Below are 18,746 nucleotides of genomic sequence, written 5' to 3'. Positions count from 1 at the left end.
TCACCTTGTGTTACTTCATCTTCAAAACAGATGTCTTCTCCTTTTAAATCCATTCAGCTTATTTCTAACAATTTTATTTCTGTTTATACATAGTGAGACTAGTCCAGTTGGTATCTCAGGTCCTCCAAGTTAGTGCAAATTCACAGCCCTGAAGGCAGGAAAGCCAGTTGCCCACCCACGACATCTATAGCTTACCCCTCCTGTGCATAGCTGGTGATGGTCAGTAGTACACACTCACTTATTCCAGCTGCATTCATTGTTATCAGGTGATAATGAAGGAGTTAGCTGAGAGAGTTTAGCAGATGTATGATTCTGACTATTAAAAAAATAATAAAAAAGTAAACCTCATTAGACCCCAGCCATCTTTTGCACTGTTGGCAACCAGAGCTGTTCACATATACATCAAGAAGCTGAGGCCAGCACACCTTGCTTCAATGGGTTTTTTTCAGTTCCACCAAAGCAGCCCAGCAGAGCCTATATCCGTTAAGGCTCCCAGCAAAGACACGAGAAGCAGGGCTGTTAGCCGGTAATGCTACAGCCTTGCCTATCCATCATCAAGCCAACACCTTGTGTATCAGGTAAAATAGCTGTTCAAGGGCACAAAGGGACTATTAAATTTAGTGTATGCAGTACTCTGTGTTTAGTGAGGCAAGGATAAGCACAGACGACGCGGACACAGTTCTGGTACAGCAAAGCTCACAAACATGCTTAGAAGAAGGATGATGCTGGATTGCAAAGTGTGGCAGTCACGTACCCAGTATCTTGACTTTTCTGCACCATCTGTTAAGACAGAGTTGATGTATCTGTTATTGGGCATTACTAAACCGTGGCATGCGTGATGGAAATCAGAGCAAAAGGATGAAAGAGGTCTTAGCTTTGGTGAACTTAGTATTTTTGAAAGACTGACGTATTCACCAAGCAACTATATTTTTTCAATCCTGAAAACGTATACAACTTCAGAACCAAAGGACTATTTCTGTATTGCATGTATTTAATATAGAAAGCATGAATGTGAATTTAGATGGCTAGCTACCATGCCAGGCTACAAATAAAGCACAACTGTGTGGAGGTAAAGGGTGTAAAAAAGCACCGACCCACAAACACCCTGCCCCAGAACAGCCACAGCTGTTGACTCCACCTGCTCTTCCCTGCACACGGTCCAGATCACACCCACAACCGTATCTTGCCCTGCTCCGAGTCAGAGCATCCACTTCCCCCTCCCAACAGGCTCTCCATACTCCTGTATTCAAGCTTCTGCCCAGGGTCTGTATCCCTTCAGCAAAATTCTTATTCCTAATAGCAGCATCCCTGCCTCCCAAAGTCATGATGTATGCAAGTTTCCAACTGCCTTATTTATTCCTCCTGAGCAGATGCCTGAAATGATTCAGCAATAAATTGTATATAGTATTTGGCAATAGAGGGCAAGGCCTTAGTGAAAGTTTGGGCTGAAATTAATTTATACAGCTCCTAATCATTTTTTATTCTGAGAAACTGTAAAGTCATTATTACGTGTTAAAGATTCCTCATTTCTTTCTTCCTGCCTTGCCTTTCCTTTTTTAAAATTATGTCAATATGCTTCTTCCAAGCAATGCCATTCCCTGCACATTTCAAGCCAGATGCTACCACATTGAGCATATAAGCCTTGCAAATAAACAACCTTAAGTTTGTATTTATTTGCTTCAGTTCTAATGGAATCTACAGCCCATTTCACATAGCAGACAGGACACAGGAATGCAATGAATATTATTCCAACTTCACTTTACTGTTGAATTACTTTGTCAAGTTTATCAAAGTTCACTGTTCAGCCAATGTTTCCCCAAAAGTTTCAAAGCAGTTTTGTGGGACCAATAAGAAAAAACAAGACTGTACACATTACCTAATTAACCAGTTTATTTCAAGTTCTGATTTTCTAACTGAAAAGAAGTGGTTACGTTTGTTAAACAGCACTTGTACACAGCTCTGAGGTTTCTGCTGTTAACAGTACCATAAAAAAATGGGGAACTGAAGTTACCCTTTCCCTATTCTTATTCTGTAAGGACTAAAGCCTTTGCATTTTACTCGATACACCCCAAAACAGTTACAGCTGGCAACACCAGGCAGGTGGTGTTCTTAAGAGCTGCTGAAAACTTGGTGTCCGTGAATTAAAAAAAAAACACCACACAACCAAAATCCCTACTGCCTAGGTGCAGAGTTCTGCAGACTGATGAATAATGCTTATACTGCCTCCATTTCTTCCTCGCAGCTGTTGTATCACCAGAGCTTTGACAATGGGTTTCACTTTATTTCTTCCATATCAAGTAATACTTCTCCACAGAGAGATTCCTTCACTGATTCTCTAAAGCAGAAGATATGTATTTGCTTTATAAGCTCAGGGGCAAATGTATTTTAAGTTCACTCGTGAAATATGCTCACTTGACACAGCTGAATGTCTTCTGCAGAGAGAATGTAACAAATTCCAAATTTTTTTAGCCAGATGAAGGGGAAGCAATTCAATATTTATGTAGTACCAAGGTTCCCTCAAGCTTTATGCAGTTTATAGCTCTTACAATGTCAACATGAAATACCAATTTTAATTTAAATGCAATGTCATCCCCAGAAATCAGAAGATATTTTGTGCTCTGGAGATTTAAGCTTAACCTAATTTAATCTCCTCTATAGTTCTGAAAAAGCAGCATAGAAAACTCAAAACCAAATTGTTTTAAAGTGTCTTCTTGTCTACCACCCATCTTTGTGGGTATTATTCGGCAAGTTATTTTATGAAATCTTTTCTTCAAAATGCATGCACTCGGCAGATTTAGCTTTTTAAGAAAAAGTTTACATTATTTTACTCAAATTAATTTTTCACTGTTCATTTAGGAAGTGTTTCCAATATTAATTTTAAAAAAGAAAATAACTCTTCCAACCTGTTATCTTTGGCTGTACAAAACAATCTTCCTCAAATCACTAAAGCTATTCCATTCTTCTGTATGAGGCAGAATGAATCTTTTTAATATGCAGTTACATATATTCTGTAACACTACCAGCAGTCCATGTCTTTCTTCCTCTTAAAATACTTCAGCAAGCTTATGCTGTTACATTGCTACCATCTCTCAGTTTTGTACACCTCCTGTAGTTAGCCATGATTTACAGCTAAGATCAATTCCAAGGCACAGATAATAACTACTCATATGTGATTTTTTTTTTCTTCCTGCAAGACAGTGTCCTCTTCATTCAACTGACTGCTGGAGTTCTCTTTTCCAATGCATGTTTTAAAACAGGGCTAGCTTCAACTAGCAGGGACTTAATCCAAGCTTTTAATCACAAGCAAGGTGCCCTTGAGATAAAAACCCACAATTTACTGCCCTTTCTGTATCCCCCCCCCTTGACACAATTCTATTCTAATTTTACATTTACCTAATAAATGATTGCAGGAAATGAAACTCAAAGATTACCTTTGTGATTGTTACCTACATATATCAACTACTTTTGCCTATAAATATAAGCTGTTAATACTATTGTACAGGAAATTGAAAAGCACTGTTTTTTCCTTTATCAATTTGATTGATACCAAAATATCAAAATGCCTTTGATATTTTTCAGTTTGGTTTTCTTGTTAGTGCACCGTAACAGACGAAGGAAGAGACTTTCATCCACCCACTCACAACAGCTGGGCCTGACTGACCTAAATGAAACCTCTCAAAGATGTAAGTTCCAAGATGTTTACAAAAACCTGAGACTGAGCAGAGGAGGCGGCAAAGTCATTGCTGACACTGCAGGTAAGCGGCTGGATGTGGCTCAGGTCTGTGACCTGCTCGGTAGCACGTATGCGCTGACTGACATGCACAACACGCACCACCTTCTGCAAAGGAAGATGTACAAGGGCTTAAAGGGCAGGAGAGAGCTAGCTCAACTTCTCACAGAATGCACACAATCCCAGTGCAAACCAGCTGACATTTTCCTAGGGCAACCAGACTGTTCCCAGAGACTCTGCAAAAGTTAAGAAAACCAACACCAATAACCTAAAACTTGTTACACAAGCCACTTTTTTTTGTGTGTCTGCAAACAGAAAGAAAAAAAGTTCACTGCTTTTAAATTTTTTTCTTTACCTCTTTTGTTTGTACTACCTAAATGCAATATATTGGTATTTTTTTCTTCTGCTGACTTAATAATGACTTCAGTAAGGCTACGGTACAAGAACTTGCAAGAGAACTAGAAGGAAAACTTCCTTTTTCTTTTTCTTTATAACAGCACTGGGGGAAGAAGCAGAATTATCGGTCAAGTGATACTCCCTGATATCTACATTAATTTTTTTTGTCACAATTTTCATAACATGAAAGACATAATTGCTCATGACCATTTACTAACATGCAGTTTCAGGACACCATAGTCATAGGGTCATTCTAAGAAATCATGACCAAATCTGCTTAAGAAACTTCAGAAAAAAACCCACAAAACTTCCCTATTAATCACCTAAAGATCCACCTCTCATGTTTACTCTTCTTGCACTACTGTTATTGCCCCTCAAGTCTTCCTAGGTTAGTACAGCCTCATTTATTTTGAAACCTTAGAGGAGGCACAGAGAGAGCGACAGATGTGTCTACTGAACCAAGTCTCTTACTTGCTGCTGATGTTCTGAAAACTACTTAACGAGAGGTACTTCTGGACATTTTGCATCCAGATGTGAGCTGCTGCCACCCTCACACATTGCATGGACAATGCTGGTACTACAGAGTGGTGTGGCGCTCTGTGCTAGTAAAGGAAGATGCCTACATGAACCATCTCCTGTGGTCTGGATGAACTGTTCCAGGGAAGCAGGTTATTTGGAAGGTACAGAGCTGTAATTACACAATCACTGCACAAGCTAGAATCACAAAGACTAGAGCCGTTGTAACGGCTTAAAGCATGTCCTCAGCTACCTTAGATCAAAATAAGGAGAATGTCACTCTTTTCTTTAGGAAATCAGAAAGGAATGACCAGGGAAATCCTCGTGATCCCCATGTTCCCCATGTATTTTGTTAAGATTCAGTTACCACACGCCAATTTCACAAAGGAAGCGAGAAAGTATGAAGAATGTCTCTTAAGTTGCAAGACAGGGCTCATTTCCCTGGTTTTCGGTGCTCAGTAATCCACAGTACACATCAAGACAGAAAATTCTTTTCAAATAGAAGGTAGGTATCTAATTATGCCACGCTTGACAAGAGTCAAAACCTCTGTTCTGATGGTGAAAGTGGATACAAAGCGGATTGCAGACAACTTTCTCCTTACCAGGTCACCATCTCTGTGTGGGTTGGGTTACCTGTATTAGATGACAAAGATCGCCTGTGCCCTGGCTGAGGCTGAGCATGCTCTCACTCCTGTGCAAGAGCGTCTGGTGGCAAGCCAAACCTTGCTGGCAGCATGTTGCCTAAAGAACAAAGTTTCTTTTTCATGAAAAAAGCTGTAACATGTAAGTCATCATGGTCTCTGAATACTGGGACCAAGATGACTATTTATAACTGAGGAAGCCATCCACATATGAAAGCTGCATTTGAAACACCAAAGACTGACTGAACAAATGTAGAAGCTGCAGTTTCAGCAAAAGCCAGTCTAATTCTGCTTTCTGATGTGACCTTATCTCCAAATGAAATCTCTATTCAAAGAACAGTACTTTGTCACAGGGCTTGATAAGCACTTCAGTATCAAAACATAAAAACTTGTTTATCATGGCCACAATGATATAGCCAGAATACTATTCTCTGCTTCATTTTTTTATTTTAATGTGATTTCCGTTTTGTTCTGCAGCTACAAAGGATCCTCACATAGTCTATTTATAAAACTGCATTAAGTTCTTCAGGAGGTACAAAGTGATGCTCTGGTAGCTATGCCAGACACACAGACACACGCTAAACTGACTTGCTGCTCTCTCCTACAGACCCTAACTAACAAGCAGTGCAAAATATCCTGGAACTGAAATGTGCAGGGCATCCAGAGAGTTTGTGTGTCAATTTTTTAAATTCATCTTTTCAGATGTAAGTCATGAAGTACAAAGCATTACAGTCAAGTTCCTGAATAAATTATAGGCTTGGGGTTTGAGAAATCTGACACAAACTGAGAACGTGTCATGGGTTCGTGAGACAGGAAGCAATATTCTGCGGGTCCTCACTACAAAGCTCCTTTATAACACACAGACAACCTCCATCCTGAGATTTGGTTACTAATGCCAACCTTCCAGAGCAAAGGACTTCCCTATGAATCTTTATGGGGCTAAAGGCAAAAACAGCAGAGGCAAAAGGTACCATAAAACAGTATTTCAGTTTTAATGCATAAACTGATCAAACTTACTCCCCAGATCCACTGTTAAGACACATAGTTTCTAAGCATGCTGACTTTACTAGTTAATGAAACTTCCCTTTCAACTTTCAGAATCATGAAAACTGGCAACTGTATAAAAGAGCTTCCAAATCACCTGTCCAGGCAGCATATTGCCACATCTTTCAGAAAAGGCCAGCACATTATTCCAGAAGTGGTGCTTTCACTATTACCAGCTGTAATGACCTTTAAAAAAACAAAACATCTGCACTCTGCCCCCAAAACAAAATCAAAACAACATAAAAAAACCAACCAAACACAACTTTGCAATGTACATTTCATTCCAGGCTCCTCACAAAAGCTTTCAGCAAGCTGAAGAGGGCCTATTCTCCTTCACAACCTCAATGCTATTTCACACCTTTGTTCTTCAGAGTTTTTTCTATATAAAATGGGTCTACTGGGCAATTGCTTCAGTTCCAGGAATAAAGGACTCATCTTGTGATCTTGGTGTTTGACAGTTTTGAATAACAGTGGAAGGGATAAAACTGCAAAGTATTTCAACTAGATGTAACACAGAGGTCCAAATTAAAGATATCTGAGCGCAGGCGACCAGGGAAAGCAGGCATGCCTTCTTAACACTTTTCAATGAGAAAGCCTAAAAGCAAGATCAATGCATGTTAGACACCAGAAAATGGAACCACTTGGTGCAAATCCATAGGAAAGCTGAATTCATTAGTTCTACCACTTTAGGATCTACTTATTTATCTAAGGAGAATTACTGTATATGAGCTAACCAGGGGGAAATAAGTAGTACTAAAACCACCAGAAAAAGTAAATAAGACTACTGTAGAAATTTAGCACAGACAATGGAGCAGAAACAAAAACCAGATTTCCAAGTTACTACCTTGAAGAGATCTGAAAGGAATGGATAAAGGAAGGGATCAGACTGATACCATGATCCTGTAAGTTTTACTTCATTAGAAAATGATTCCATAAAATTAAAATGCTTTATCTCCATCTTCTTTTCCTGTAACTGTCTGAAATCACCTCCCCATTGCCACCGGAGACCGATTTATCAAGAATGCCTTAAAGTGAAACTGGAAGTGAAAGATCTCCATTGTGCTCCTTAGCAAGGGATAGCTCAGTCAGTTTTTCTGAGCTAAAAACCACAGGGTCTTCCCATCCCTGCCCAGAATAAAAGAGAAAACCCACAGACAAAGTAAGATGGACTGTAAAGCCTTTTGAGACAATTTACAGGTGAGACTCTCTATAACTTGCCAATCACAACAAATACAAAACATGACCTCGACAGACACCACTGCTTCAGATAAAGGCAATATTTAATAATCCAAATCATCAGCTGTTGAGGCAGAGCATCACTTTTGGTCACAGCCTTAAACAAAAACAAACCCAAGAAGCCCACGACTCTCCCCCACTTGCATTTAAATGAACAAACACCAGCTCAGTACCCGGTAACTGCCTCCAACAGAAGTTTTGAACTTGAGCCATGAAGAGCAAGACAGAAGAAAGGGTGTCTAAGCGTTACAGGCTCAAAGGCAGAGCTGCCGCCCCCAGCTAATACCACAGAACAAGGAAATTGCAACTCACAAGTGCAGAGCACACACATGCTGACTGAATACAGGCAAATGTAAATAGAAATTATCACAGTTTTCTCATAGTTTGGATACAAATGGTAACTGTTGCAGTTGTAACTAAAGATAGTGATGACAGACCAATGGACATGTAGGCAAGATACGACTATAGCACTAGAAATACTGACTTTTTTAGTTTTATGCCTTCTTCTGAGAGTTTCTTGGGTTCTGAAGTAGGTTAGGGTATTACAGAATCACAGAATAGTTGGAGTTAGAAAAGGCCTCTGGAGGTGATCTGGTCCAACCTCCCCCTGCCCACAAGCCAAGCCACCTAGAACCAGCTGCCCAAGACCACATCCAGATGACTTTTGAATATCACCAAGGATGGAGACTCCATAACCACCCTGTGCAACCTGCTCCAGTGCCTGGTCACCCTCACAGTAGGAAAGTGTTTCTTGATGTTCAGCTGCAGCCTCCTGCATTCCAGCTTCTGCCCATTGCCTCTGGTCCTGTCACTGGGCACCACCGAAAAGAGCCTGGCTCCGTCCTCTTTGCACCCTCCCTTCAGGTGTTTATACACATCGATGAGATCCCCCTGAGCCTGATGTCCTCCAGCTCCCTCAGCATCACCTGACACGAGAGCTGCTCCAGTACAGGGGTCCTCGAACTACAGCCCGCGGGCGGGATACAGCCCCCCAGGGTCCTCAATCCGGCCCCTGGTATTTACACACACACACACACCCCGCCCCCCCCCCGCCAGGGGTTGGGGGGGAAAAAGCAGCCGCAGATGACGGCCTGCCACTTCATCCCTGCGCTGGCCCCCTGTTTAAAAAGTTTGAGGACCCCTGCTCCAGTACCTTAATCATCTTTGTGGCCCTGCATTGGACTCTCTACAGCATGTCCATGTCCCTCTTGTACTGGGGAACCCAGAACTGGCCACAGGACTCCAGGTGTGGCCTCACCAGTGCTGAGTACAGTGCAAGGATCACCTTCCTTGCCTTGCTGGCAATGCTTTGCCTAATGCAGCCCAGGATATGATTCACCACCTTTCCACAAGGGCATTGCTGGTTCTTGTTCAACTTGGTGTTCACCAGGAACCTCAGGTCCTTTTCTGCAAAGCTGCTCTTCAGCTGGGTGGTCCTCAGCATATATTGGTGCATTGAGTTGTTTCTCCCCAGGTGCAGGACTTTGCCCTTGCCCTTGTTGAACTGCATGAGGTTCCTGTCAGCCCACTTCTCCAACTTGTTGAGGTCCCTCTGGACCCTCTGGTGTATCAGCCACTCCTCCCACTTTGGCATCATCAGCAAATGTGCTGAGGGCCCATTCTGCCCCATCATCCAGATCATTAATGAAGACGTTCAACAGGACTGGACCCAGAACTGACCCCTGGGGTGCACCACTAGTTACTGGCCTCCTACTAGACTTTGTGCCACTGATCACCACCCTCTGGGCCCAGGCATTCAACATGTTTTCAGCCTAACTCTCCTTATGTTGAGATGGAAGCTACACATCGTTCTGAAAGGCAACCAACAGCTGAAACCTGATGCACTGCAAAATACAATTTTTTGCTTGTATTAATTATTCTGTCAAATCCAAATGCTAATAGAGTCCATGAGTTACACTGCAACATATGCTAACTGGCTACCTAGTTAATGACTTAGTTAATATAACAATAATAGGAAAATCTGTAAGATAGTTACCCTTCCCTACAGTTCCACCTACTCCAAAATAATGCTGAGAGATGTAGCCTCTCCCCCACACCACTGGTACTCACAGGAAGCCAGATGAGAACACCATTTCAACTTAAAATTTACTCTGCAAAAGGACTGCAGAGACACTCCCCACTCCCAGGCAAGCACACTGAAACTGCTTATGTTGGTACAAGATTGCTTTTCTGAATGGTAACACTGGCTTAACGTTTGCGGAACTATGACCCAAGATGATGCCAACACTAGTTAAACTTCTCCAATTACACAAGAAGTCTCAGAATTTACAACAAGCGAGAGACTTATGTACAAGAATCAAGCATTTCAACTATAGATACCTAATATTTAAACAGCGTATCCTCCAATAATGAAAAAAAGAAATGGTGTTCCTTCTCTTGTTGCTGACTTGGAGTTGCTCGGTGTTGGGTGAGCACCGTTTTATTATTCTAGTAATTGAGTAAGAAGAGCTGTACTATGTAGCAAAAGACAATTTCCAGCCCATCCAAGATTTGCATTCAATTTCTAGCTAACAACTTCACTGATGCAAGAAAGCAAGGCAGAGTCCAGCTTCAAAGGTAGAAGTCTGGCATGAATTAAGTGTTCTTAAGCCAACCACCAAGACTATAGATGCTGGCAGACACTTGAAATGGACAACCTTATTTTCACTTTTAACTTCAGATACTTGAAGAAGAAACTAAACTTTTTAAAGTTAAGCTGTCCTCTTCCCACAACACCTTTACACTGCTGTTAATACTGTCAGCAGCCTAAAGAACAATGTTTTCAATAATCTTCTCATGGCACTACCCATCACACCAATGACTTTCAGATGACAAGATTTGAGAAATGTGCTCTTAGACCTAAAAGTTAATAGATCCACACTCTGATCATTCCAGCCTCACCAGAGATGGACCACAAAGACCTCATTTTGGTATCAGAGTACTGACATGATTGAGATGTACTTTTAGATGGCATTGATCTCATTTCACGGTCTTCATCTTGGTCAATTAACCTGACAGAAGTTCAGGTAACTGGGTTAGAAAGGCACTTGTTAACAGGAAGCATGAAACATTTTTAACAGTCTGCTACTTTCTTCTTATCTGAATCACAATGGCACACATGTAAGAGATTGCTATCAGATGCCATGGTTTCAAAAGTAACTCATTCACCTTAGAAAACTAGTGCTGTAGCCTTTCATACAGGAAACGAACTTGGTTTACAGACAGTTTGTCAACCCTGTGCACAAAGCAGAATCACTTTCATGCTTACTCAGAGCATGACAACAGGGCTACAGTTGTAAGGTCAAACCAAAGTACACTTTGGACACATGATGCACACATAAAAGCTGGAATTGTATTTTAACCAGCAAGTTTGGTTAGCATTATATAAACTGGACATTGCACAGCATTTCTTCATCAAGTTGTGACCTTTACATGTTTGATTGCATTCTGGAACAAAGGAAACCCTACTGCTCGACCATTCCGTTTGACATTTTTTCACTCCACCTTCAAGAACACACACACACGCACAACTCACGTCATGACTGATACCCTTCAGAATAGAAAACAGTGTTCCTGAGGGACTTAACTTGAATAAAGGAGTCACAAACATGCCTAAGATGAAGAATGCTAGCACAGGAACTAAGTTATAAAGTGACCGGCAATACTACAGGTGAGCAGTCCGTCAGGCTGGAGACAAGTATAACGCTTGTTCAGAAACCTGAGGATTATACCCAGACTCATTATGAAATGATTAGGAACATTAAAGCTGTCAGATGCTATACATGCACATGATTTACATAGCCATTTTCATTTAAACACCTGGTTTGTACACACAGCTAGGCACACATCTCCACTGGTGTTTTAATACTCAGGGACAATGTCCAATATTGTTATTTAGTTGAAAACTCTCAGCTGAAACGCTGTGCTGTTTAGTCACTGTCCTTCAAAGTGACAGACTTCATGATATTTCTTACAAGTTCTTACAATGCAAACAACTATGATTAATTTAGAATGCCTTCCTATCAAATGCTACATTGCTTATACCTCCCTCCAGTCACGTGTCATTTACAAAGTTATTTTTAAGACCATGTTGGATCCGAACATTTATTTCAAAACCACGCACTACTGTACAAACATCAAAAACCAGAATGGTTGCCAAATCCAGCATGTCCCAGCCCTTGACTTCCTTATATATTTCCTTCTTCTACCCTGTATAGCACACAGCTTCAAGCCATGCATTGTATTAATTCACATCCAAACTGGATACGTTTGGTTACAATGTCACACACCTTAGGCCAACGCACTTTGCAAATTAAAAGCATGCTTTAATATTTGGAATTCACTATTCCAAGTCTCTTTGTTGCCTAATTTGTTATACTTCAATATCTGGAAGCTGGAGGTGTTCTTATGATTCCAGTATACAAGAGGCAGGGGAACGACCACCACCACAACAATTCATGTTAAGAGTAGCTCTTTAATTCCACCCTTTAAAAAAGTCAGCAGCATCCTCTACATTCACTCAAGAAGAGACAAGGTGAAAAGCAGCTGAGGTAGCTTGGCCAGCAGTGTCAGCAGAACACATTCACTGAATTTTCGCCTTCCTGTTCATACGATGTCTTGTGTCTCTCAGACTATGACTAAACTTCAGCTACAAACGTAGAGTCTGCGATGCACGCAGCAGGCACCTGCCAGGCACACATCACAGCACCACCTGAGTGACAGTCACTTCAGTCTGTCCCTGGTCAGCTCCTGGGAACACTACTTGGAAATCCCAGAATCCAAGCAGCAAAGCCACTATCAAGCACTTACATCCTAATTATCTCTTTGCAGCTGTCAGACTCCTCCAGGATCCACCACCATTTTTCATCTACTCTGTTTAAATCTTCCCATGTATCCATAACCTAAGGGAATAAGCAAGCCTCTAAGGGAATAAGCAATACCCAAATACTTCTGAGTTTGCAATGTTCTTATACTGTTTCACATACCCGATATGTTATTTTGAATACATGCATCTTAAAATCGTGCTCACAATATGATCGCTTTCTAAGCTTACCTCCCATTCAGTGACAAATGTATTTTCAGTTGCCAAATTATTTCACCCCCAAATGTACCTATGAATTATTATTACAGCACTAATTGAAAATCAAAATGTAAAATCCTAAATCCTTATAATAATAACCGCTTCTCCACAGAAAGTTTCTGCCTTCCTATTTGTCAGATTACTGCATTCAATTCATGAATAACAATACTCTGCACTTTGTTGAAGCACTACGTAACATAATCACACAAAGATTGTCCCAATGCATTGTATGTGAAAAAGTAAAGCTAAAAGCATGCTTCCAAACCAAGCTATTATTACATTACCCGACCTATGAATGCTTAACTCTGCAATCATTACGTTATCTTTGCTAAAATTATTTAATAATCATATACCTGCGTGGAATTTAATAGGAGGCCAAGCAATGATGTGAAAAGCAAAAATAAAGATGTGTAATTTCCTATGTACTTGTAGCCAGTGACTCAACACATCACTAGTCCCTTCTTCTTTGCCTTAATTCCATGTTTTCCCCACAAACTTCTCTGGACAAAGGGCATCCTGCGCTATAGCTGTATTCAGCCATGTGTATGCTGACACTCAGTCCACACATGCTGTCACAAGGAGCTGGACTCCAGGCACCCTGCCCTTACTGTGAGCAATAATTCTGATCTTCTGCATTTGCCAGATGTTGATTCCCATGAAACTAAAGACTTCAATTTCTTTAAGGCCTTTGTGGCTGGCAAATTTGATTGAAATTGGCCAGTGTTAAAATTGCTAGGTGGAGAAGGAATAGATGGGAGGGAGTGCATTCACAAGATTTTCCTTATGAGGCCAAGCTGAAAACACATGCCAAAGAAGAAGTTAGTTTCCATGGACCAAATTCTAAAGAAAAAACCTGGACTTCTACACTGTACTCTAAAGCTGACTAGCTTCCAGGTTGAGATGTCACACAAGGGCACACCGAGGTGATGCACTGCACATTCTGTACCCTTGACCACACTGAAAAAGATGTTCCAGTTGACAAGCAGCGCTCGTGTTCGGCTCTCTCCAAAGCCGTACCTTCTGAAGAATGACATATAGTCAATTGTGTCAAATCACCCAGATTTCAAAAAGGTAAAACCACACCACTCTCAAACCCCTGGCACCTTCCTCGTTGCTTTCCCCAATTACACGCACCAGCACCCCAAGTCCTCACGCACGCGGGGCCGGGAGGCGGCCGACCCGCACAACCGAGGCGACAAAACTTCTCCGGAGCTGAAGCCCGGCCGCCAGCACCGCCACAGCCACGGCGGTGCCCGGGGGGCAGCAGCAGCCGCACCACAAAGGGCCGCCCGCACTCTGCCAGCCGCGTCCCCGCCAGGGGCTGCACCGCCCGGGCCCGGCCACTGCCCGAGCCGGGCCCCGGGCCCCCGCGGGCCGGGCCGGGCCGGCCGCAGCTGGGCACACCGGCCAGACAAAGGGGCGCCGCCGCCCCCGCAATGGTCCCGCCACCGGCGGCCCAGGGCGAGAAGGGCGGGGAGCGACCCCCGACCCAGCCCGGCGGGCGAGGAGGCCCCAGGCGGCTCCCGGGGGCTGGGTGTGTGCCGGGCGCCGGGGGAGGCCCACGGCCCCGCCGTCTCCACAGCGACCAGGCCGAAGCCCCGCGCGTGCGGCGGGGGGCGCCCTTTGCCAACCGTCTCCTCACGGCAACGGTCACCGTGAGGGAGGGGCGGCCCGCGGCCCCCTCAGCCCCGGACCCCACGGCCGCTCCCCGGCCCGCCCCTTCTCCCCCCGCTCCCCCCTCCCAGAGCACAGGCAGCGGGCCCACCCCGCGGCGGCGGCCGGCACTCACAGGCGGGCTGGGCGGGCTGAGGAGTGGCAGCCCCACCGCGGGGACCATCCTCCGAGCGGACACCCCGTGTCAGCGCTCTGCCGCTGCCTCCACTCCGATCCCCTCCCGCGCACCCCACCCTGCTGCTCGCACGCGCGGCCCACAGCAGCCAATCCGAGCGCACGGGTTGAGCCCTCGAGGCCAATCAAGAAGGGCGGGATGGGGAAGGCAACGCCTCGCAGTAAGTGGGGGGGCGGAGCCGAGGCACGGGCCAATCGCCACCACAAACATTGGCGGGGCGGCCCAATCAAAGGCCGGAGAGGGTGAGACTGGCGTTGCGAACCGGCGACAAGTTAAGGTGGCCGAAACAGGAACTGCTGGAGACAGGCAGCTCAGCCGGCCAATGAGAAGAGCGGGAAGGAGAGGACGAAGGGGCGCTAGGCGGGCAGGAATTCTTAAAGGGGAAGCGGCAGTGCCGCTGTGCCGGTAGCAGCCGCCTCTCCGGTAGAACCGGCGCGCCCCGCGCCCCCGCAAGCCGGTAGCGTTTCCCCGCCGCCGCCAGGCCCTGCCTCCGCCCATTCCTACCCCGCCGGCGGGGCCTGAGGCGGGCACGGCCCCTGGCGGTTTCACAAACGTCCGGGACGGGAGAGCACACGGGGCCCCCCGGGCCGGCAGGTAAAAAAACCCCAAACAACCGTGTGTGTGATTTTAGTTTATTTTTATGCTTTTTTCTCCCAGATGTAAGGTTTTTTTCTGTCAGAATAGCGGCACGACCGACTCTCGGTGCGGGTGTCCCAGCCCGCGGCCCGGTGCCGGCGGGCTCCCAGCTCCCGCAGCCCTGGTGCCCGTGCCGGTTCCGACAGGCGCAGTCGGTTCAGCACAGGCCCGGCTGTGCAGCCCCAGGGAGGCAGCCCCTGAGCATCCTCCTCGGGAGTGAAATCAGAGCTCGGGGGGCTGCACCTGCCCCATCAGGGCCGCTCGGTCATTACCGAGTCCCTGCTACCGCGGCTCGCGCCTCCAGTTACTACCCATGAGGTAGCTTCCCGTTTCCAGCCTCAATCCTTCCCTTCCAGAAAATAAGTGTTGCAGAACATCCTGGAACTCTCTTCAACTGTATCTTACAAGGAGAAACTGTACTTTACAAGTACGTCCTATCCCTGCTCACCTGTAGGTGATAGCCAAGTGGCAAAAGCTTTTTCTGAGACAATCTAAAAAGGCAGAGCTGCCATGTTTAGGCATTACAGAAAACATAGATGCTTTTTTTCCCCCCACAAAATATCTTGTATCCATACCCCTTCCTAAAAATATGATGTAACACAGAGCAGGGACGTGTTTTTGAAGCAGTGTCTAAGAACTTTTCTGCTGCTGAGATGAGTCAGAGCAGCAATAAGATGCAAAAATAAATTCATTCATTTTGAATAGTTGCTGCTTGCAAAAGAACTTCACAGCTGCCATGAAGTGGAAGACCCGTTTGCCAGCTGTGAAGAAATTTAAGGCTTTTTCTGCAGAGAAATTCTAAAGCTACTGTAAATAGCAACTTGGCAGTGTAAAGCATAAATGTAAATGCACTTTTTCAGTTTTTGTATTTTTTCAGTTCTGACATGACACAACCAAACCAGAAGAGAAATGAAATCTCAGATACCTGTGCTCCATCAGTTTATTCTAATATGAACTGACTGATGACACACACACACCCCCCAGCCCCTTTTAAAGTGTAGCGTGCTTTTTCAGTGAGGTTTTCCCTAAAAAGGCACCCCCTATCTAATGCAGCCAAACCAAGTTTACCTTCTGCCACCCTGTTGTGCTCTGGAGCGTTTGAGCTCATACATCTTCAGATTACCAGTACAACGTTAGATATTTGAAATACAATAGCAAAAATCCAGCAGCAGGCAAAACTCCACTGGTGAAATCATATGTAACAGGAAATTGTTGAACAGCGGTAGCCTGTTTCTGGTAAGGCACAAACTGGCAATTAGATGGCAAAATGCTTAAGAAACCCCAAAGACCAAACCGAACAGCTTTTGCATAAATATTCAGAAAAGCTTTAGAGTAGATGATATCCTATTAGTGTCACAGGTGAAAAGGAAGAGTTTCTGCAGGTTTGTTTTGGATAGTCTTTACCAAGAACAACTTGAGTGCGTTTTTTTTGAATGAAGGCATAATACCTGGCTGTAGTGCAGGTTTGGCTTCAGTAATTTAGTGAACAGTAATGGCCTAAGTCATGTGATATGATGTGATACTGCAGCTGATAGAAAGGCGAGCAGAAGGCAGGTCAGTGCATCTTTCCCCAGGTGCAGGAGTTTCCTGGACTATGGGCCATATACACGCAAGTGAGTAAAAGAAAGCTGACAAGTCTGGAGAGCTTGAGCTGGTGGCCACAATGCCTTGAGGCAAAACGGTAGGCAAACTGAATGCTTTTACAGTACTGAAGCACTGGGGAGGAGGAAAGGCGGCAGGATAAAATGAGAAGGATAGAGTAACCCTTCCATCATCTGGTCTAACTGATGCCTCTTTAGGGGCAAGAGAAAAGGACATAAGGCAACAGTCATGTGTCCCATACAAAGGATTTGGTCTAAGGGGCTGAATAGATTTGGAGAACTCCTGTGGGAAGAAAAGTAACAACAGCCAGAAAAGATTCAGCTAACAGATTGGTTTGGTATATATTCAAAAGGACTTCACGTAATAGATCCCTGTCCAAAAGCTCTTAAGTAATCTAAGCTACTACAGGATCAGAGGATAGTATCCTCACAGGGATAGAAGACTGATTATAACACAGAGAACACAGGGCGTAGAATAAAAGATCAGTTTTCACGCTAGTGAGAGGTCACCAGTGGAGTTAAGAGATCTGTGCTGGCGTCTATACTCTTCAAGACTATTTTAAAAAAACGAAGTAGAGTGAGGTGAAAATTTGCTGGAGTTTAGTCAAGGTAGTAAGAATGAAGAATGACAGGTGAACCTTCTAATGCTGAGTGACCAGGCACTTCACAGCAAATTATATCCCGCACAGGTAACTAGGGTGGTGTACACACTGGTGAAAAAACAACAATCACAGTTCTTTACATGAAGTAAATGACTTGACTTACTACTCACTAGATCCTGGCAGCATAACTGTTATTTAAATAATCATCTCAGTAACAAAAAAAGCAAATTGTCCTAATCAAGAGATAACAGCAGACTGTCAGTCATTACAAGGACCCTGTAAATACTCAAGTTTTGAAAACTGTGAGGGGAATGGAACTGCTGGTAGAACCAGTACAGCTTTGGGAAAGGGTAACACAAATGATCAGTGGTATCTGCTAGTTTCCCTGGAAAGGACTAACAGAATTGTTTAAAGCTGTACACGCTGTTAGGTGACTGGGATGAGGGTGGAGAAGGGAAGAAAAAAGACAGAGATCCACAAAAGCTGAGTGGTTTGGAGAACAGCTGCAGCTGTTTAAGTACAGCACAAGTTTCCAGCTTCTGCAGCTGCTGGTGAGGCCAGAGTGATGAAGGCTGCACTCCTGGTAGCAGTTCACCTCCAGCTGTGCCTTCAGGCCCTCCAGCAGAGGTCAGGGAAGGCAGCTGGCAGCAGCAGCTCAAGACCAAAGTCACATTTCAGAGCCTGAGCTTTGCTTTTCCATGCTATCCTAATGGATGCAGCAACTCCATCTACTGATAAAGCAGCTTCCAGAGGAACTTAAATAAGCGGACAGAATAAGCTATAGAGTCTTTAGGGTAACATTTCTTTCCCCAGAAACTGTACCACAGTGCCACTTTATCACTTCAGAAACGGCACTTCAGGATAGGAGCAGAAAGAAACTACAGACAAAAGATGGCTTTAACAGAAGAGGCTGGAATATTTAGGAGTTTTACTTAAATACCTTTTTGAGAAAGGTCAGTATGGAAGAATACTCACTGCATCTGAAGACTGCTAACTTTCACAGGTACAGACCGTATTTTTTCAGAGATTGTTGTCAAGATTTGCAATATCTAGCAATTAATTTGAATACTTAAAAATATTTAACTTCGAAAACCCAAAACAGAGTTCTTGATGCCTGGTCTGTTTTATTTCAAGACTGCTCACTAGTCAATGCAAAAATATTCCAGGACAGTTCCTCCTCTTCTCCTCCCCCTCCAAGACAGGATTTCTGAGGAAAGGCTCAGCACTTCTGGGCAAACAGACGCCACCCTCCTCAGGTGTCAGACACCCGTGGCATTCATCACAGCAGCCCAACTTACAGTTCATGTTAGAAATCTTCCATGTCACACAGTTTATGAAACTTCTGAGGAATATTCTAGATCTGATTTCAGAGAGAAACAGCTGACTGCAAAAAAATGCACGTGACAAGTCATAAA

General features: G+C 44.0%; 1 protein-coding gene across 2 annotated transcripts in view; it reads right to left on the bottom strand.

Annotated features, from left to right (window-relative positions):
• USF3 (upstream transcription factor family member 3) overlaps positions 1 to 14,542 on the bottom strand; it is a 33,017-nt gene extending 18,475 nt beyond the window's left edge. The window contains exon 1 of one of the 2 annotated variants that reach the window (XM_040596696.1): positions 14,433 to 14,542. Coding sequence is in view for 1 of the 2 variants with exons in the window: in XM_040596695.1 (XP_040452629.1) it covers positions 14,433 to 14,480 (48 nt within the window). In the remaining variant the exon portion in view is untranslated. The remainder of the gene's footprint in view (positions 1 to 14,432) is intronic. The other variant, XM_040596695.1, reaches the window with a different exon arrangement.
• Between the last annotated feature and the right edge of the window lie 4,204 nt (positions 14,543 to 18,746).

This window comes from Falco naumanni, chromosome 5 (genome assembly GCF_017639655.2).
Source record: "Falco naumanni isolate bFalNau1 chromosome 5, bFalNau1.pat, whole genome shotgun sequence".
Lineage (NCBI taxonomy): Eukaryota > Metazoa > Chordata > Aves > Falconiformes > Falconidae > Falco > Falco naumanni.
This window is presented reverse-complemented; position numbering and strand designations above follow the sequence as displayed.